Raw genomic sequence first — 22644 nt, 5'->3', positions numbered from 1 at the left:
TGCCAGAGGACCCCCACTTTAAACTATCATTGAGGGACATACTGTATATCTGTTCTGACTCTCCAGGCCCGTCTCATGTCGGCGGCTAGCTGCTCACTCTGAAGGTGCAGGATGAAAAGATGGAACAGCTGCTTGTACCACCAGGTCCAGACAGCTTCCGCCCTTTTAGTCGTGAGTCCCTCAAAACCATCGAGAGGCGGATCGCTGAGGAGAATGCCAAGAAGCCAAAGGGAGAGAAGAAAAAACGAAATGACGACAATGAGCTCAAGCCGAGCATCGACCTGGAGGCGGGCAAATCCCTCCCTCTTCTGTATGGGGACGTTCCTAGAGGCATGGTGTCGACACCGCTGGAGGACCTGGATCCCTACTACTGTAATCAGAAAGTATGTTTACTTCATGTCCAACAGGAACTTGAAAACACAAGGTTCAAACTTTAGTTTTTAGTGAAAAGTTCTTTTGATTGATTTGGCTAAAAGTCGTCCCTCTGCAAACAGAGTTCACTTAGTTTCCATCATTTGACCTCTCAATGTCTTCCAATTGTATTCATACTCCTTGAACACAAATGTAAATGTATTTCATTTTGAATTGATGTGATAGACCGACACAACGTGCCACATAATTGTGACGTGGAAGAACATTGCTACATGGTTTTCTTTCTTTTTTTTTTTTCTTTTTTTTTTATAAAAATAAACTGAAACGTGTGTCGTGCATAAGTATTCAGCCTCCTTGAGACAATACTTTGTAGAGCCTTTAGCTGTAATCACAGCGGCACATCTTTTGGAGTATATGTCTACCAGCTTTGCGTTTAGATTTCTGCCCATTTTTTGGGCAAAACAGCTCAAGCGCAGACAGATTGGAGGGAGATCATCTCCGAACAACAATTTTCAAGTCGTGCCAGAGATTTTCAGTTGGATTAAGGTCTGGAAGTTAAACCTCTGCCACAGATTTAGATCTTCTCTAGAATGTAACAGGCTTTCCTTCGAGGCTGCCCTGTATTTGGCTCCATTCATCTTCACATCATCTCTGACCAGCGTCCCTGTCCCTTCTCTTTTCAAAGCTTGATATATTTTTTTTTTAGAACTTAACCTTGCTCTAAACTTCTCCACAACTTTCTCCCTGACCTGTCTGGTGTATTTCTTGGTCTTCGTGGTGCTGTTTGTTCAGAAATGTTCTCTAATGAATGCCTGAGCGGTTCATAGAACAGCTGGATCTACACTGAGATTAGATTGCACAGAGGTGGACTATTTTTACTAACTAGGTGACGTTTGACCGCACATGGTTGGACTGGATTTTTTCTGGGGTGTCGGAGTGAAGGGGTATGAATACTTTTGCATGTCACACTTTTCAGATTTTTATTGAATATTGAAAACCATGCATCATTTTCCTGCCACATCAAAATTATGTGGCACTTTGGGCTGGTCTCTCACGTCAAATTCCAACAAAACGAATTTACATTTGTGATGTGACAGAAAGTTGAAAAGCTCAAGGGGTATGAATACTTTTGCAAGCAAACTAATATGTTTACTTTCATGTGGGCATTATCTGCATTTTCATGTTTTAGTCAAGGCCCTAAATGATTCTTCCTCCAATACGTGTGATGTGCAAAATAGAACAAAATGACTTTGTATGATTAGCTGAAAGTAAAACATGTTATTCTGATGAATCATAATGAGACACAGCAAGTTACTCACAGAGCATAATTGTATTTTATCTTTTCCTCTCAGACTTTCATAGTATTAAATAAAGGGAAGTTCATCATTCGCTTCAATGCCGCTCCTGCCTTGTACCTCCTGAGCCCCTTCAACCTAATTAGGAGAATATCAATTAGGATTCTGGTACACTCATATCCTTTCATCAAAGTGATAAGTATGACTGCTGTTTTGTTCTTGATTCTGTTGCAATATCGATTTATTGTGCTAAGTGTCTTCCTTGACAACTGAATGCAAATTGTTCAGCATGGTGATCATGTGCACAATCATCGCCAACTGTGTATTTATGACATTTAGTCAGACGCCTGACTGGGCAAAGTATGTCGAGTAAGTATTTCCTTGGACTCACTCAATCATACACATTTTAACAAAAACAAACAGTAAGACCGAGAGACTGGACTGAAAGCTGTTTCTCTTCCCACCAGGTACACATTTACCGCAATCTACACCTTTGAATCCCTAGTTAAGATTTTAGCTCGGGGTTTCTGTATAGGAAAGTTCACATTTCTGAGGGATCCCTGGAACTGGCTGGATTTCTGCGTCATCGTCATGGCGTGAGTATAGAAATCCTACTGAAATACAGTCAAATCCGGACATTTGGACATGTGGACAAGATGTTAACCAATATGGTTGTGTAGAGATCTGTTATTATTTGTGAAAGAAATAAAAAACACACACCTGTTTTAAGTTTGAAAAGAAGAGGCTGCTGTGACTTCATTTTCCTTTCTGGCTCAAAATGTTCTTTGATTCTTTTATATCATATTGTTGAAAGACCATGTGAGATCTTTTCAAACTGTTTTGTTTTGTTTTGTTTTTCACCTAATCTTCTGAACGTGACATAAAACGTTTGCTGGGAAATGTTTTCCAGTGTGTGTCTAAAATCAAGAACTTTGATTATTTCTTGCAGGTATCTAACAGAAGTTGTACCACTTGGAAATTTTTCAGTTTTGCGCACATTCAGAGTGTTAAGAGCCTTGAAAGCCATTTCAGTCATCCCAGGTAAGCAGTATTTGCAACATTATAATGTGACTACTCTAATACAAATAGTGGAGATGCGATCTATATGATAACTTCTGCATAAGTGCGTGCGTGCGTGCGTGCGCGATTGATTTTGATCCTGTTTCACATCAGCTGTCCTTTGGAATTCTGACTGTGAGAGAGCAATGATACTCCTAAAGATAATACCTACTGGATTGGCATTACTTACTATTGTTTGCATATGCCTGCTGTTATTCTTTATGCTGTCCATCCTACCTACTTGAAATAATAATTGATTTTTCGATCTGGCAGGTCTGAAGACCATTGTTGGCGCACTGTTCCAGTCAGTGAAGAAACTGGCTGATGTAATGATCCTCACAGTCTTCTGCTTGAGCGTGTTTGCGCTAGTGGGGTTACAACTCTTCATGGGCCATTTGCAGCAAAAGTGCATACGGAACTCAAATCACACGTTCATCGCAAATAATGCATCAAATACCACGAATGGAACAAATCTACAAGCCAGCCAGGAAAATGGGTTCAACTGGGAAGAGTATGCACTCGACAAAAGTGAGTTGATTATTCGCTGTTCTGCCACAGCTTAATCTTTTGTTTGGGGAAAAAATAAGCTGCCAAAATATTGTAGAAATGACGTTCTTACACATTATGTGCTTTAGAAGTGTTATTAAGAATAATTGTTTTGATCATTGTTATCATTATTTGTCAAAACTCAATTTATTGTATTCAACTCAATTCTTTTCAAGTCTAGTCTTTATTTTATTTCAGTAGTTGTGTCTAGCAAAAATATACATTCATCAAGCATGTAATTACATATTTCATTTCTATGAACTGCATGCTCGATGAGCCAGGCACAGATTCATACAGATTTACAGCATTTCAAATGAAAGAATGAATTCTTGCTGTGTCTTTGATTTAAGGGACTTTGAACCGGAATTTAATTGACATCTGTCTTAAGGGAATTCACAGAAGACATGATATATTGATGCTGTCTTGGACTCATCTCCACTATGTTGTGTAGCTTTATATAATATTGTCATTCCAGTTTTGTTATAGTTTTTAGTTTTCTTATCGACAACCCGCCAAATCCACACCGTATTAAAACTTAATTTCTCTTTTTCCCTGTCAGATAACCATTATTATCTCCCGGACAAACCCAAAGATCCACTGCTTTGTGGAAATGCCAGTGGAGCTGGGTAAGCCAGCGATGTTCTATCTATTGGAGCAGTGTTTCCCAACCCGGGGTCTGGGACCCCCTAGGGGTGGACTTGAGGCTTTGACTATTCTAAAATTGTCAACATTTCACTTGTACATGTTAAAGACAACCATAATTGATTTTTCTAGAATATCAAGCAACAGAATACTTCCATTCTGTAACAGTGGGTGTGTCCACAAGTGATTTGCTTCACCATAATGTTTTGTCAAATGTGGGCGCAGAGAAGCTGTAAATCCCTATACCACAGAACTGTGATATTATGCATAGCTTATGTATCAACAGCACTATGCACTAAGCACCACAATTCCTCTGAGCTCAGTAAACCCTGTTTCATACAGGCAGTGTCCAGAGGGGTACACCTGCGTCCGGATCGGGAGGAACCCCGACTATGGCTACACCAGCTTTGACTCCTTCGGTTGGGCTTTCCTTTCTCTCTTTAGACTGATGACACAGGATTACTGGGAAAACCTTTACCAGCAGGTGGGCAATGGCAAAACCCATTCTGGCCTTTTTTTTTTCTTTCTTTTCTTTTCTTTTTCGGTTTGGTTAATAACTTGTAATAAGTATCACTTTAGATCTCACATGGTTCATTTTATCGGGCAGTGTCACTCAGTATGTACAGAAACTATTCACTCTTATATATGGTACCAGATCCTGTATTTACGATGACTTTGCTAAACACATAACCAGGCGTTGCCCTTTGTGTTGACAATGTGCATTCTTCCGCCACAATATTAGTATTAAAGAGAATATTCAGAACATCCTGTTCTAACAAACTTCTAAAAGCTGTGCAGGTGCATCTTGCTCCTATGAAAAAAAAAAAGATTAGTTGTTCTGATGCTCAAGCAAACACTGCCTGAATAGCTTTAAAAAGGCAAATAGGTGTACTATGAATAGGTCACTGCTTAACATTGTTATATCAACAAGTAAAGCAAACAGTAATATAGCCACGCTTCCATGAGCAAACATTTTTAGCGCCATGTATAATTGGATAGCCGGCTCTGGGGCAATCCACTCATGGTCTTGCTCAGGTTATGGCCACTATTATCCAGGATATAGAACAGAAATGGAAAGATCTCCAAGTTAAAGTCTAGTTCAAATGAAAAAAAAAAAAAGAGAAACGTTTTCTTATACAGGAAAGAAACCATTTCTCAACGGTGATCACAACAACAAGAGATATTGCAATTTTGAATTTCATTTGTATTTTTCACCTAAGTTACTGGACCTCCTCAGCATTACTTTGACCAGAAGATGATAGTAGAATGTTGTGTAAATCTGGTCTAGTGCTAGAAAACGTTATCATGATTTAAATATGTGTGAGATTTAATGGGCTGCACCCATCCTTTATATCACTCTATCCAGTTTATGGTCATATGGGGCAGGAGCCTGTTCGAGCTGACTGCTGGTGAAGGCACGGTCCATCATACACTTACATTGACATCTATGGGCAAATTAGAAGGTGTGAATGTCGGATTCACATTATGAGCTTTGACATCTGGACAAGATAACGTTCAGACAACGTATTAGGGATACACATAGTATTGAGTAACAGACAGTGATATACATTTGAGCACAACATAATTATAATCATGTATTTTGGCCACAGAACAGCTTATACGATCGTTTGACGTGTAATGTCATTTTAACTGTATATTTTAGCTGAAAAGATTATAAAATTGTCTTATACACTCCATAAAATGTCAGGTAAAAGTAGTCACTGTGTCATCTCTAACATGTATTAGTATCTTGTGAGTAAGTCCACTTTAACCAGCCTGAACTCACTGTCTACTTCAGCAGTATGACTTTGTACCACAAGATGATGTAGTGAGTCACTATAACGTTGGTCTCAAGCTGATTTGATTGTTAAGATTCAAAACAATGATTGAAGCCATTGACATCGACAATATCAATAAAATGGCCAAAAACAGAGGACTGGAGAGAGGTATAACTGGATGCTGCAATGACTCATCATCAACATTGGAAAAACAAGATGGCACATTGTTGAGTGCAATAGGAACTGAAACGTGTGTATTTCATTCCAGACTTTGAGGGCAGCCGGGAAGCCATACATGATCTTTTTTGTGCTGGTTATATTCCTTGGCTCCTTTTATCTGGTCAACCTGATCTTGGCTGTGGTAGCTATGGCCTACGAGGAGCAGAGCCAGGCAACATTAAAGGAAGCTAAAGAGAAGGAGGAGGAGTTTCAGGCCATGCTCGACCAGCTGAAACGGCAGCAAGAAGAAGCCCAGGTACGTTAATTCATTGCAAGGTGTCAAATACAGTGTACGCTGTATCGTCGTGAGTATTTACTTTTTCCAACCAGCAAGTGTTTTACATGCACTCTGTAAAAGACAGAGCAACATAAGTCAGTCTACAACCACACTGTGCACCTAATATGTGACATCGCATATTCTCTTGAGAAAATAAAACAACGTTTGCTTCCATTTGTCCATGTTGATTTAGTGTGTAACAATTTTAAACTGAACTAACCAGCTTCAGTTCAATGAATTGTGTTTAAAAAATATTTCTACTGGATTGTTAAGCGATTAAAAGAAAATAATACAACTTAAGATATGTCCATGATTCTTCACATCACAATGCGACATGTCTACAATAAAATACTGATATCCTTTTTGGAAGTTTGATTGCTTTGATTTCTATTTAAAAAAAAAGGTTGATTTGATGTTTTTTTGAGGAGGGATTGTACTTAAGGAGTATAATAATGTTTTTAGCTGCTATTTTACATTGATTCATTGCACACTGTGTGATTTTAAACCTGCGTTACGCATCTGAGTGTCTGTATGTCTTTTTACAAATAAGATATTACCCGTCTCATATGCAGTCGCTCTGTGATTGTATGACTGGCACAATCCTGACAGACAGAAATCCATCATAGATGCACCGAAGAACAACAGCACCAATTCTATTTAATCTCTAAAGTGTGAAAATTAAAACTTTTCCCCTCGTTTCTGTCCCATCTCACCTTCTCTTCCCTGTTATAGGCGAGTGCAGCTGCAGCCTCGGGAGAAGGCGGGGAGGCCAGCAATAAAGGTGGCGGCACTGAAAGTTCCTCTGACGCATCCAAGCTGAGTTCGAAAAGTGCTAAAGAGAGACGCAACAGACGAAGAAAAAGGAAGGAGGATGAAGGAAAGGGAGGTGATGAAAATGTTCCTAAATCTGGATCACAGGACAGTTTCAAGAGGACTCACTGCCGCTTCTCTGTGGACGCAAACCTGCTCAGCTATGAGATGAAATGCTCACCCATGCACCAGGTATGACAATATCTGTCCGAACGGTTAATTCACTTCATATCTTGTTGGTCCTCTTGAACTTTGGGTCAGCCTTCAGCTTCATCCATCTAAATTAAGTCCTTTAAATCTTAACTATGCACTGTACTTCACTGTAGTATCATTTTACACCTAATTTCAGAATAATACACAATAAGCTGTAATATCAAGCTATATTATCTGCACTTTTTTGACTGAAAGACCATTTTTTTTAAAACAGACTCACGAAAAGAATCTGTCAGCAGCTGTTGGCATGTTGCTCCAAAATGAATAATGAATAGCGACACTGATATTTTCATCAAGATAAATCAAAGGTCCAGTTTGTTATGATCTCATTTGGATTTGGTATAGTAATCCAGACACTTGAAAAGCAGCTTGACAAATGGCAGACTAATGCTTTTGAGTTAACTGCCGTTTTAAATCAATGACAGGCAGAATAGATAAATAACTGGATTTTACAATTACATGTGGGTTTAACTGACGTTTGTGAAGGGTAAGCATTGCTACAATCGTTAGATTTCAGGATATTTATCAGATTATATATTTATTGCATTATTATTGTTTGGGGTTGGTTTTTTTGTGATGTGATGAACCCATATTCAACATCTTTATGCTGCAGTATCAGTAACTTTTTTTGTTTTTGTCGTCATCATCATCATCATCATCACCATCACCATCATCATCATTATCATCATCCTCTTCTTCTTTGACCGCTTCCTGTGTTGTTCCGTTGCCAGTCGTCATCGGGATGCATTTTAAACTGTGTTAATGTGTCTTTTATACAAAATCATCTTTATGAAAGTCATCATCAGCATCATCTTTCCTTCTTCATCATCTTGATCTTACCAGATCATCATTGTTAATAATCTCATTCATCATGTTTTTACTTCCATATTTATTTAATCTTTGTGCTGTGTGTTTCCCAGCATATAGATCTCTTTATTTTTCCCTCTGTGCACATGAAGATCATTTTCATCAGCGTTCCTTGCTCTTGCTTTCAGCATGTATCATGAGAATATCTTTCTCTCCTAGTCTTTTCTGAGTTTTCGTGGGCCCCTCCTCTCATCCAGACGGAACAGTAAAACCAGCATTTTCAGTTTTCGAAGCCAAGCTCCGGATGTGCGTTCAGAAAACGAGTTTGCAGATGATGAGAACAGCATTTTTGAGGACAACTTGAGTCGAAGAGGCTCTTTCTTCCTTCCCCAAAGACGTGACCGGCACAACAGCAGTATGAGCCAGTGCAGCTTCTTGTCACATCTCCTTCTTCAACCCAAAGGCCTCAGGCACAGTTCTGTAGACCGCAATGGGATCGTCTCTCTAGTGGGTGGGAACTCACTCCCATCATCACCTCTGGGGCTTCTTCCACCTAAAGTGATGATAGATATGGCCTCCACTGGAGACAATGTAAGAAAGGGTTGCCTTGCCACAACTGCCCGTTTGCGTTTGTATATAGTCATGTTTGTGTCAAACGATTTCTCTCATAGCATTTTGCACACAGGCCACATTCAAACTAATTAACATTGTGCTTCTAGTTTTGTGGCTGATTGTTTTCCAAATCATGGCGAATGTTAGAGATTGGTGAGAAAGTAGACTGCAGTATATTGTGACCAGGGAAACAAGCACAGACTGTGTTTCAAACAGTCTTTTATCTACCTCTGTATACTGAAATAAGAAAATACTTGGACCAACTTAACTAATTAATTCAATTAGTAGTACCTAAATCTTTGAACTTAAAATAATTCATTAATTTAAGTTTGAAGAACTTGATTCATTTAGGTGTTACCAATTGAAGCAATTAGTTAAGTTGATCCAAGTATTTTCTTTTTTCAGTGTAGGCACCATACCTTTTATTTGGCTGAGTCAGCTCACTCCCATGATTACTAGTTATTCTAGACTGGGAACGTCAGACATATAACCCGTGGACAAAATGTGGCCATCCAATGACAGTCCAATCTGGCCCCTGTGATGACCTTGCAAAGTATAAAACGAACAAAGAAGATCAACATTTGTATACATTTCTCCAACAAAAATAGCAGCTGTCGCTAATGTGTCCACTTGGGATTGTACTGGTTTAGTCAGGGAAGCAGACAAAACACTTGTGAACTGAACAGTGGGTGGGTGAGACATCAGGGATGCAGCGGCAAAAGCTACCTACCTTAGTGCCAGAGAAGTAGCATTGGCCTTAAAGTCATACTGTTAGTGTGAATTTGTAAATGTATGCTTACTCAGGACTGCAAAAACAGAGAATCAAAAGGCGCAAAGTCAGCTAATCTGTCGTAGTTTCAGATCAAATTCAAAGACAAAACTATTCCAGCTTATTGTGCACCAGAAAGCATTGACTAAAATGTCATTGTTTTTTTAAAAGGTGGCTTTTTCATCAGATTAAAATGTGGCAAAATGTATTGTTGTTATCACTTTACTGGTTTGCCCCACTCGAGTTTGTTTTGATTTTGACCCCTGTTCATGATCTTTGAAATGTTTCTAATACCAAATTCATGGAATTTTCCAAATAAATCAAGCCTGCAGTGCCATTTTCCTCACTGCTCGTTCAAGAAGTTTTCATTTTAGCGCCTACCTTCCGACAAGGTAAAAACTCCATCGTCTGGAGTCAAATAAGCAAGGATGTGTACTATCCTTTCAAAGGATGGCAGTCACAAAGCAACAATATCCATAGGATCAAACAAGAACAAAAACCAAAAAACAATCAAGATGGAAAAAAGTTTGAAAAAGATGAGATCAAAAAAATAAATAGTTGGGATGAAATCAGACAAACACAGTAGGATCCGACATGAACAAGACAAACTGGTGACAGGACTTAAAAATACACAATACACAGCAGGGAGTTGGGGGATTGACAGGACAAGGATGGACACAATCAGCAAGACGTTAAGAGGTCAGAGTGGCCCGACACCTAAAACAGTAAACACACTAGAAAACATGAAACACAAACCTGAACATGATAAACAGACTTTAAGTGGTAAAAAGTTATTACCAGATCACCTTTCCATCTGTGACATATATCTTTAAAACAACTTCCAATAAACTTTGTGGACACATGGGCTGGATAATGATAATGACATTAACCATTGTCAACAATGTCAAAAAAGTTGTTTATTTCCTCATACTTTCATTTGTTCGCTGTCATTTTTAGCTTTGTACTTACAATGTTGTTGGGTTTGTTGTTTTAGTTTCACATTAGTGGATTACTATACTGACACCAACACTTTAACCTTTCTTGTTTGTTGTACTGACTTACAGCTTTTCTCAACTATAGCTGCATTGTTGACAGTTGTTTGTGTCTCCAGGCTGACACTACAGAAACCGAGGAGAAACCGACCGGTGGTCAGGAGTTCATGGACTTCCTCGAGGGCCCAGAGATCAGACAGAGAACTCATAGCGTAGCGAGCGTCATAACCAGCACAATGGAGGGTAGGGGTTGTCCACCATGCCATTTACAGAAAATCAAGACAATCCTATTTTGATTACATATTATTTATTGAAAAGAGTTTTGCTTGTTTTTTTGCCCATAGAGCTTGAAGAGTCAAGACAAACTTGCCCTCCTTGCTGGTACACTATCGTTGAGAGGCTTCTCATCTGGGAATGTTGTCCAGCTTGGCTTAAGATCAAGCAGGTGGTGAAACTAATTGTGATGGACCCGTTTGTGGACCTAACTATTACCATCTGCATTGTATTAAACACACTCTTTATGGCCATGGAGCATTATCCAATGGATCAGGCATTTGCAAATATGTTGACTGTTGGAAATGTGGTAAGTTCACTATTTAGTTCAGTTTACTGTTGAAAGTGTAAAACAAAATAAAAAATTCTATAAACACAAAACAGTTATATCCTTTTGCATTAATGTCTTGTCTTGTTTTATTGCAGGTGTTCACTGCCATCTTCACTGCTGAAATGATCCTCAAGATCATTGCTTTGGATCCATACCATTACTTTCAGGAGGGATGGAATATTTTTGACGGGATCATTGTCAGTTTAAGCTTGATTGAGCTCGGCTTGCAAAACGTGCGTGGCATGTCTGTTCTGAGATCATTCCGACTGGTGAGTCTGATGAACCATTTCAATTCATGCCATGTTTCTCGGAACATCTTTTGTTTGCCACCGCACTACATGCCATGTCATATCATGTGAAGTAAGTGGGTTTTGAGTGGAGGAGTGTTTGAAATCTCTGATTTTCATTTTTCTCTTTGCAGCTCAGAGTGTTCAAGTTAGCCAAGTCGTGGCCAACTCTGAACACACTGATAAAAATTATTGGTAATTCAGTGGGAGCTTTGGGTAACCTGACGCTGGTGTTGGCCATCATTGTCTTCATCTTCGCCGTAGTGGGCATGCAGCTGTTTGGAAAAAGCTACAGGGACTGTGTGTGTAAAATCTCTGACGACTGCACTCTGCCTCGATGGCACATGAGTGACTTCCTCCATTCATTCCTCATTGTGTTCCGAGTGCTTTGTGGAGAGTGGATAGAGACCATGTGGGACTGTATGGAGGTGGCTGGAACTACCATGTGCATCATTGTCTACATGATGGTCATGGTTATTGGAAACCTTGTGGTACATTACATTTCTTACAGTCAATTCAAGAGTCAAACACATCTTAAGTTTTTCTGATTAATGTGATGAATAATCATTCATGACGCAGCTTCATATATACTACATGTTTTGTCTGATATTATGAAGTGAATATTAATCTTGCATTTCACTGTCGGATAGGTCCTGAACTTGTTCCTGGCCCTGCTGCTAAGTTCATTCAGTGCAGACAACCTGGCGGCATCGGAAGAAGACGGTGATAACAATTTACAGATCGCTATCGGGCGGATTAACCAAGGCATTGCCTTCGCCAAGACACTTCTTCAAAGTGGCTGCAACAGCGTCTGTCTGGGCAAAAAGAAGAAAGGGAAGGGTGAGGACAAACCACTGGATGAGCTCCACAAAGCGTTAGGACCAAATGGTGTCCCCAATCATTTGCTCAAGAATGGCAATGGGGATGTGACTGGAGTTGACAAGACTGGAGACAAGTACATTGTGAGCAGCAAGAGTGATGATTCCATGTCTTTCATCTACAATCCCAGTCTGACTGTCACTGTTCCAATCGCTGCTGGAGAGTCTGACTTTGAAAACCTCAACACTGAGGACTTCAGCAGCGCTTCCTCCGAGGCAGCTGCGTTTCACCTGGTGAGGATGCTCTTGTGGATTTGTATACCTGGAGATGAAAAAACTTGACAAGTGTCTTCACAAGATTCGCAAGTTTTTTTGTGTGATGCATTACGAGGTATTGTTTTGGTCGAGGGAAGGATGGTGTCCCGGTATAAAGGGTAGATCACTTAGTCCTCAATCTGCAGTCCTAGCAATGAGATATGTTTATGTGTCATGATGTTTCCCTAAAGATGCCATATAACCACAACCCTTTAAAACAAGGAGAGGCCATATAGACGGGAAAATGCAAGTGGGCAGATTGCATTATGTGCCATTTATGTCTGAGTGCTGGGGGGGCGGGATCATGCGCCATTGAGGATTGTGCTTAATAGAAAACCTCATAGAGTGAAAGGATAAAAAGAAATACTGTATATTAAAATGGTCAAATGTGCTTTTTTTTTTTTTTTTTAATGTTTTTGCCACTATCAGTTGATTTAATTAAATAGCTAAACATTTTTTTCAGTAATTATTTGAACGCAGTGATTGTAAGCAGGATTGTTTTAGAAGATTTGTAGGGCACTTTAAAGTGCATTGCACCCAGTCACATTCCACCCTTGATCAGCCTCTGGCCTTATTTGCTTCCCTTCTGATTTGTTTGCTGTTGTTGTAATACTTAGATTTCTCCAACAATAGTAACAAAAAAGTATGATTTATGGCGGTGCCATTTTATTGGATTGCATAGGCCAGTTTGCATAGGCTCTCATAAAAACACTTGTGGTGTGCTGCACCATGGTGATGATGATCATGATGATCGTGATGATGATGATGATGATGACAATAGTTGGTAGTGATTTCCTGAGTTAAATATTTAGTGTGCCACAGTTAGCACAGGATTTTTCTCAAACAGTCCATCTCACAGAAGCAGGAGGTCAAAACGAGGCACAAACACAATCACGCTGACTTTAGTGCATACAGTATATCTCGGTAACATGCTTACATCATTCCCTGCACTGCATTAGCTGGTCCCAGTGCAGCCGAGCGCTTCTGCATTCTCCAGGAAGACATTCAAGCTGGTCTCCCACTAGCTATTAGGAGACACACCCTGCAGAAACCAATACAATAACAGTCTGAAAGAGAGACTATATGGCTATGCTGTTGAAATACTGTCACGTTTTAAATCACAATGCTTTTATCACACGTTTTGTTTGTATTTTAGAGTTCTGGCTGAGGGGGGAGAAATGTACAAATATCTAACATTCAAGAGTTAATCAAGTCTTCATGATTGATGTAGCCTGCTCAGGAAGCCAGGCAACAACAGCAGCAGTAAAGCAGAGTCCTTAACAATTCTACATTGAAGACAACTGAAATATTCTCTTGCTGCAAAGCACAATTGTAGATTTTGGATGTTCTTACTGTTATATAGTGGAACTGCACATGTGTATTTGTGTGAGTATTTACAGATGTTTGTTTTGTGTGACTTCTGGGTAAATTGAAACCTGGGTGTACAATGTTTTGGCCTTCTCACACCTGAATTAATCATAATATTAAAAGGTTCTCATGATTTCTTCAATTCCAGCTTTAAACATACAGCGTACATCTGACGTCTTGTGCGCATTCCCTGGTACTTATTGATATGAGAAATAGCTTATGTGCCATTGCATTGGGGACAGACATCAACCTCTTTCAATGCTATTGCAATTTTTCATCTACAATCTCACTTTTGTCTGCAGACCATCGAAGATGACGAGGACCTCAGCTCATCTGATGGCAGTACAGTAGATGGGTTACCTCTTGGAGAGGGAGCAGATTCTGTAGACTTCGAATTGGAAGAAACTATGGAGCCCGACGCCTGCTTTCCAGCTCGTGAGTACTGCTCCTTTTTTTCTTTTTAATTAATTCTGGAGTTCACACAGCCAAAACGCCCTCTTCCATATTCTCGGTTCTCAGGCTGTGTGCGAAGGTTCAAGTGCTGTCAAGTGAACGTCGAAGTGGGCTGGTGGAAAATGTGGTGGACACTAAGGAAGACCTGTTTTCGAATAGTGGAACACAACTGGTTTGAGAGCTTCATCATCTTCATGATCCTGCTTAGCAGTGGAGCACTCGTAAGTTTCAGCAAAGGAAATGTTAAAATATGTTTGGAAGCATCCAGTTTGGCTTAAACTATGAATTTGATGAATGGACCGAATTTATATAACATATTTTTTATTGCATATTCAGTCTCAGATTGCTTTATATTAGGATCTCACAACTTTGTTACCTCTTTGATATCTGAAGCCAAACAACAGCACACCCACTCCCACCAACTTACAAAAGCAAGAGCCTTTGAAATAAAAGCCACCGGTCTGCTCTAGATTTTAGGACGTGTTAGTTAAGAATCATTGTTTTCTTTGGACGGTTTGGACTTTAGACTGTGATTCGGTTGTATGTACAACTAAATACACTCTGTGTTTGTGTTGTTGTCCAGGCATTTGAAGACGTCTACATTGAGAAGAGGAAGACTATTAAAACTGTGTTGGAGTTTGCAGACAAAATGTTCACCTACATCTTCATTCTGGAGATGCTGTTGAAGTGGGTGGCGTATGGATTTGCCAAATATTTTACAAATGCGTGGTGCTGGTTGGACTTCCTCATTGTTGATGTAGGTTGAGATACACTTGTTTACAAAATCGAACTTTTTATAATTATGATTTGCATAAAAAAAATAACTTTGCTCTGTGAATCTTGTGTCATATCTACTCTCTTTAAATGTGTTCTGTGTCTTCTGTGCTCTTAATGTTACATCTGTATTTGATGTATGTATGTGTGTTCCAGGTCTCATTAGTCAGCCTTGTAGCCAACGCTTTAGGGGTTTCTGAACTTGGTGCCATCAAATCTCTCAGAACCCTGCGAGCTCTGAGGCCCCTAAGAGCCCTGTCACGATTTGAGGGCATGAGGGTAAGAAGCGCTGTCATTTCTCACATATACTGAGATGTAAACTCTTGACTGGCAGTTTACTGCTCTGGATTTAAACACGATCTCCCTGCAACCTAGAAATGCTACGATCCCCAAATTTGTTGCATGTAATTGACACAATCCTCTCCTTCCCAAACCCTCTTTATCCAGCCACTATTTATCCTCATGGTTAATTTGAATACTTTAAGATTAGACTAAACCTTTCCTGATTATGCACCGGTGATGCAGGATTTATATTAGTTTTAGTGAATTACTTGATGCACCTTTTCATTTGTCAATGAACCTTGGCTTGAGCCAGATTAAAATTTTTAATTTTTTTTGTAAAACATGTGATAAGGCAATTGAAAATACACCAAAAAGAAAACAAATACTTATTTAACTTTTGATTTTTTTTTGTCATTTATTTGGTTGAACCAATGAGCATCGTCTGTGATTGGCTGGAATCTCTGGAAATCAATGGTCCTTATAATGAATTTAGAGTCTGGAATCATTGCCTGTTTGTTATTTATTAATGTCTAACTGTCTGTGTTATTAAACTCTCAAAAATGTCTTGAAGCTAAAAAAAATAAAAATAAATGACTTTGCTGTATTGCATGTGTATGCTCTCCTGTTTATTCACAATGCAGTGTGATTAAAGAGGTGAACATTTTTAACTGATTAACTTTAATCAGGTTTTATTTAGCAACCCTTAGCATTGCTGGCAGGTTGATTTGGTCACATTTATGTAGAAATATACTTGATCTGGGATAAATCTTGACAATAAATGAATTGTTATATTTGCCAAGACTACCCATTCTAAATTATGTTTTTTTGACGTCTGATATAATAGTTTTTGCTGTGGTATGCACGTGTGAGCTGACCAGAGTAGATGGCTTACGTAATTGAGGGGGGAAAGTTGTCGGCTGCCTGCTGAAATCTATGTATTGATCAGCTGCATTCATATTGTGGTGGTCTAGATCCATAGTGCTGTTTTCCCTCACGTGGTAGCCAGTGAATTCCCTTATTTGCATGCGCAGCATCTCGTCTGCATCAGCAGCACCACATTTGTTTATATTATAACTTTACTGTCTTGGATATTGCTCGTTGCGTTACTTGATGTGATTTTTTTATGCTTTATTTATGTTTCTGTTTACAGTAATCACATTTTGTGGCATTCTTCTTCCTCTACAAGGTGTTCATTTTCAATGTTCTTTTAAAGTTTAGTTGTGACCCACTAAAACCACTTTTTTATATATATATATATATAAATAGTACAGATTTTTCATCATTGTCTTGCCTGCTTTCCTGGTTCTTTCCCCAAATTATTTACCTCACAGCTTTTGTATTTGACCTTTGGTGTTAGTCATAGCTGTGCTGAGATCATACTGATGTGCATGTTGGTACAACAACATTCACTCTTGTGCTTTCCTGTTCTGACCGTTACCAGAGTTCAGTGTTTTTTGTTGCGCATCTGCACCCTGACCTGCCGTGCACATACACTTGTGTTTGTGTGTTGACCTGCAGGTGGTTGTCAACGCCCTGCTGGGAGCCATTCCTTCCATCTTCAATGTGCTCCTGGTATGTCTCATCTTCTGGCTCATCTTCAGCATCATGGGAGTTAACTTATTTGCGGGGAAGTTCTCCAGTTGTATGAACAAAACCTCAGGGAAGCCCATGCCTAAGACCACCGTGAAAGGTCTTTGGAACTGTACTATGGAGGATGCCCGATGGAAGAACCTCAGAGTCAACTTTGACAATGTTGGCATGGGTTACCTTGCTCTCCTGCAAGTGGTAAGTAACTATCACATAAATGTTCGATTTTTGAACAATTATTTTTCTCAATATGTTATTTTTTTCTGTACTTTTCGAAACAGGCCACTTTCAAGGGCTGGATGGACATTATGTATGCCGCTGTGGACTCTCCAAACAAGGTAATGCATTTTTTTCCTGCTTTTTTCAAATTGTTAATGCTAATGGATAAAGTGTATAATGATTCTGTAGGACTCTGATGCAAGAGTAACACCAAATGAAAGAATGTGTATTTTTATGCAGTTTCCTGTTTTTAATCCATAACATTATGGGGCTCTCCTTGTAGTTGTTTGCACAGTTTGTGTGTTTCTCTTAAAGAGCTTGAAGCGTTGTGATTTCTCATGCGTCCTCTTGTATAACTCTGAAAAAATGGTGAAGCCAGGATAGGGTTTATCCTGGTCTATCTCACTCGAGATCTGGCTTTGGGGATGTGAAAAGCAAAGCCATTTTAATACAATCAGAGAATTGTCAATTGTGCAGCAGCTCTTATGAGGTGTTCCCTGTCTGGAGCAGTCAGTACTTATTAAAAGGTGTCAAAGGACAGAAAAGAAATGAACCGTCCACGGGTTCATAGAGGGCTAAGGTTTATAGATGCACATGGGGAATACAGCATGGCCAGTGTGGTGCGATACAACAAATTATTAAAGTTCAAATTGCTGCAGAAGTTAATGGTAGTTCTGATAGAATGGTGTTACAATATAAAATGGATGTTGCATTTTGTGTATGGGGCTCCATAAAGGGAACAGTACAATATTAGACAGGTTATCACTGATCGGCGTATGTTACGCCAGTTGAGATGATTATCGTGGTTGGTAGCAAGTTGGATAATAACTGTTTTAAAGGCTCTATAATGTTGACATTTCTTGAGTATGCGTAGTAGTTTGACTTTCATAGCTTACGAAAAGCAAAATAGCATGAAATTCACAAGTATTGAGCCGACATTCATTTCGGATTAAGTTGATAGCACAAATCAGCAGCCTGCAGGTAGTTGTGGAGAGTGGAAATTAGGGGAGAGTTGGTAAGGCTTGTTCATCTTCTTAGCCTGGACTTGTTCCACCTCAAGTCAGTATTATCTCCAGAGTGTGATTCCACATCTTACAGATAAGTCGAAACAAAACATTTAATTAGAAAAATTACATCTCTACGTGGCTGTAATGGCGCATTAGGTAACAGTGAAAATAACGTCATAGAGCTTTTTTGTCATTGATAAATCAATTGTTGCTCAAATCCAAACAATTTTAACTTGACTGTTCAAATATCTCCATTTCTCCCACAATTATAGCCAAACGAACAACCAGAATATGAGATCAATCTGAAGATGTATGCATATTTTGTTGTTTTTATCATATTTGGAGCCTTCTTCACTCTCAATCTCTTCATTGGTGTCATCATAGATAATTTCAATCAGCAAAAGAAAAAGATAAGTATTACAACCACATTCAACACTATTTGAGATATTTTGACTTGTGTTATTTAGCCGTGATTTAACGTGCTGCGCATGCTCTCTTTACTTAGGAGGTCAGGACATCTTTATGACAGAAGAACAGAAGAAATACTACAATGCCATGAAAAAGCTTGGCTCAAAAAAGCCACAAAAACCAATTCCCAGGCCATCGGTATGTAACCTGAATTATAACTGCATCTGTTTTCTGTGTGTGATCGTTTTTTCGAAGCATCTGAAACATTTTTTTTTATTTTTTTATCTATTTCAGAACAAGATTCAAGGATACATTTTTGACTTCACCGCAAAACAAGCGTTCGAAATTGTAATTATGGTTCTGATATCTCTAAATATGGTTGCCATGATGGTGGAAACGGCCGACCAGTCTGATGAGAAGAGCAAGGTCCTCGGCAAGATCAATGTTGTGTTCATAGCCATCTTCACTGGAGAGTGCCTGTTAAAGATGATCTCGCTTCGCCAGTACTATTTCACAAATGGATGGAATGTGTTTGATTTCATCGTAGTTATTCTCTCAATCATCGGTAGGTCTTACCTGTATTTATTATTTTACTTTTTTTTAATTGTTCAATTTGTCTGGCTGCCTCCCGTGACGTGTTTCTTTGTTTTTTTTCCTCCAGGGATGTCGCTCTCAGAGCTGATAAAGCAGTATTTTGTTTCGCCAACCTTGTTCAGAGTCATTCGATTGGCTCGGATTGGTCGTATTCTTCGCCTTATCAAAAGTGCCAAAGGAATTCGCACGCTATTGTTTGCCTTGATGATGTCACTTCCTGCCTTGTTCAACATCGGTCTCTTGCTCTTCTTGGTGATGTTCATTTATGCCATCTTTGGCATGTCAACCTTTGCTTATGTCAAGCGGGAAAGAGGCATCGATGACCTTTTTAATTTTGAGACTTTTGGCAACAGCATGATCTGTTTGTTCCAGATCACGACCTCGGGAGGTTGGGATAACCTGTTATTTCCCATTCTTAACAGACACGAAGATGATTGTGACCCTAAAATTGAACATCCTGGCAGTTATTTTAAAGGGAACTGTGGGAATCCTCCAGTGGGCATCGCCTTCTTCGTGAGCTACATCATCATCTGTTTCCTCATTGTGATAAACATGTATATTGCAGTCATCTTGGAGAACTTTGGTGTGGCCACTGAGGAGAGCGCTGACCCGTTGAGCGAGGACGATTTTGAGATGTTTTACGAGGTGTGGGAAAAGTTTGATCCTCGTGCAACGCAGTTCATGGAGTACAGTAAGCTTGCAGATTTTGCAGATGCGTTGGCCCCGCCACTACGCATAGCCAAGCCTAACAAGTTTGAACTGATCTCTATGGATTTACCTATGGTGAGCGGTGAGCGCATCCATTGCCTAGACATCCTGTTTGCGTTCACAAAACGTGTTTTGGGCGAGGGTGGAGAGATGGACATCCTGAGAGAGCAGATGGAGGAGCGTTTCATGGCTTCAAATCCTTCAAAAGTATCTTATGAACCCATAACCACCACCCTCCGTCGTAAACAGGAGGACTTGTCTGCTCTTGTCATCCAGCGAGCTTTCAGAGAGTATGCAAAGCAAAATCTAGGAAAGGCCCTCAGTCCCTGTGAAACATCCAGTGTTGACATTCAAAGGAATGAAAATCACAGTGACAAAGAAGACCTTGTCACAGACAAACTTAAAGATGTTTCTTCTGCTGATAAAAGTGAACTGACCCCTTCAACGGCTTTGCGCCCTGAATTCAACAGTGCCGCAACGAATGGTAACAACAAATATGAAAAAGACAAAAGCGAAAAGGAGGTTGTGAGCAAAGATGTCACAGAGCAAGATAATTAAACAAAAGTTAAAGAGGCAACACAGACATTTTAACCAATGACAAAATGTTTACAACTTTTGAAAGCGACTATGAGATCTATTGTGACTCCACCGATATGGATAAGTATGCCAAACTGACGGTGGTTACTTGATTCTCGAAGTTGGTGCCTGAATTGGAAAAGCGGGTCATTCACGCTATTGTGCAAAGGAAGGATCTCCTTCAGGTGTGTGGAGATGGACAGCGTTATTCAAAGTGTTCTGAAAGACACATTAGTTGATGCTTTAACTTCTATTGCAGCTAGTTCTGCTATCCAGTGTCTTGAATTATTGTTATATCACTGTTGTATTACTTAACCTAATTATTTTTCACAAAAACATGTTTGATGTTATTACTTTAAAGATTTATAGTTTGATTAATTGACTTTTTATACATTTTTTTACTCTTCAAAAGGGGTTTTTCCTTCAGGTATAAAAAGCTTAGAGGCTCGCCTTGTTAACTAGTTTCACAAATCCAGGAAACCATGCCACATTACTGGTTGATTAGAGATGTAACTCTGCATGAACGTCTCCATGATTATGCATGTAAAGAGTGTGCTATTTCCAAAATGCTCTCTTCTCATCCAAAATGTTTAATGATGCAAAGTATAGTCATGACATGGCTGTTTCTAATGCTTTACAGTAAAATCACCTCAACCGACAACCATTTGAACAAATACAGCCAAGAGTTTTGATTATGTTGATCAGTGTCAGGGCAGTAACCTTGGCAGATACAATTTGCACATTGTTGAATCACCAAATCCTTCCATGTCATGTCAGTCTCCTGCACTCCACCCCTTTATATGTACAAACTTTTATCAAGGGACTAGACTTTCCAAACTGAAGACTCTTTAAAAGTGGGATTTGCACACTGGAAGTAATGACTCCTGCTACACAACACACAAGGCTGGTAGGATTGTGTCTTTGGGGGACGGAAGCATCCGTTCAAGTTGAAAAGTTTTGCAAAGTTCAGCACTTCTGTTATTCTATTTTATAATTTTTTTTTTGTTCCTCCATGTTTATTTGTCATGTTGGTATTCTATAAAGAAATTGTGACATATACTGGGCGATTCATTTCGATACTGGTTATTCAAAAGAAAATATACCAACTGTTTTCAGTTGTACTGAGGAGACAGTAAAATAATACATCCGACAAAGTCTGTGCATTTGAAAATGTCCATAAAGACTAGCATTAATATTAGTTCAGAGTAGACAGCCCTATGTTAGACTACAGGTGATATTTATGATTTATGTATTTGGGAAATAACGACAAAAGGATTAGATTTCCGTGCTCCGTAAACTGCTGTTTCACAGTTTACATTTTATTTATCATGACAAATATCTCGGATGGGTGAACAATGGCTTTCAACACTCGAGTGGTCTCAAGGATATGGCATCACACATCTCATGTGCCCTTTGCTATTTCCTAATTCTGTTTACATTTTCTATTGTTGTGATATTTGCCTCGGTTCACTCACTTCCCACAAGGTCCACCCCAGACTGTGTCACAGCTGTATCTGTCGATCCATGTTATAGGAGTGTAATTCCATTCATGTAACTCTGTTTTGCATGTAATTAAAACGTTCAGTACCTATTCTGTACTTTATACATAATGAAAGAATGTTTTGATTACAAAGACTTTAACATCTTCCAACATTTATATGCATAATGCTTGTAGTGTATGACAAAGTGCATGAGAGACACTGCTATAATCCATTTCACTGAAAACCTGAAAAAAATAAAGATGTGCATCAAGCATGCCTACAACATTCATTCATTTCAACATTAAAACTGTCATGCATGTATGTATCGTAAATGGGCAATTCAGCAAAAACATCCTCATAGCAAACCTGGTCACTCTTTTTTCTAAACTTTCTAAAAAACAAATCTTGCCTTTAGGATTTCTTTAACAGTGTGTCCTTACGTTATTTAACAAATCATTTTTTGTGTCTTCTGCATGTTACATTTTTCAGAAATGTCCATTTTAATTGCTGCAGAATGTTTTTTTTGGTTTTTTTGTTTGTATGAAGTGGTGTTCTCTCATTCTCTCCATGCCAATTATATGTTTAGGACTTATACTGCTGCATTTGACACAGAGAGTGCGTGCGTGCGGTCAGCCCTCATACAACCCTGAATTGAATAGAACTTGATGAATAGGTTTTTGCTCCCATTTGTATTTTGTAATCAACTCTGGAGATTATTTGTCATGTTCATTTGCCCTGAACGACGTTTCAAAAACCTGAATGCCTTGAGAGT

General features: G+C 39.1%; 1 protein-coding gene across 1 annotated transcript; it reads left to right on the top strand.

Moving 5' to 3' along the window:
* Window positions 1-119: 119 nt before the first annotated feature.
* On the top strand, window positions 120-22135 carry scn1laa (sodium channel, voltage-gated, type I-like, alpha; the record flags this gene model as incomplete). Its single annotated transcript, XM_080477773.1, has 26 exons — window positions 120-383; window positions 1725-1859; window positions 1948-2036; window positions 2135-2263; window positions 2617-2708; window positions 3000-3254; window positions 3832-3898; window positions 4257-4398; window positions 5961-6167; window positions 6921-7190; window positions 8238-8609; window positions 10511-10634; window positions 10736-10974; window positions 11091-11264; window positions 11417-11773; window positions 11933-12394; window positions 14086-14218; window positions 14303-14457; window positions 14820-14993; window positions 15167-15289; window positions 16811-17077; window positions 17161-17217; window positions 18378-18519; window positions 18611-18711; window positions 18808-19078; window positions 19175-22135. 26 exons carry the CDS (start codon window positions 120-122, stop codon window positions 20371-20373), a joined length of 6000 nt encoding a protein of 1999 aa, XP_080333899.1. The 3' UTR covers window positions 20374-22135.
* Window positions 22136-22644: the final 509 nt, after the last annotated feature.

Source organism: Lipophrys pholis (assembly GCF_963383615.2).
Source record: "Lipophrys pholis genome assembly, chromosome: 13".
In the NCBI taxonomy this organism is placed as follows: domain Eukaryota; kingdom Metazoa; phylum Chordata; class Actinopteri; order Blenniiformes; family Blenniidae; genus Lipophrys; species Lipophrys pholis.
This window is presented reverse-complemented; position numbering and strand designations above follow the sequence as displayed.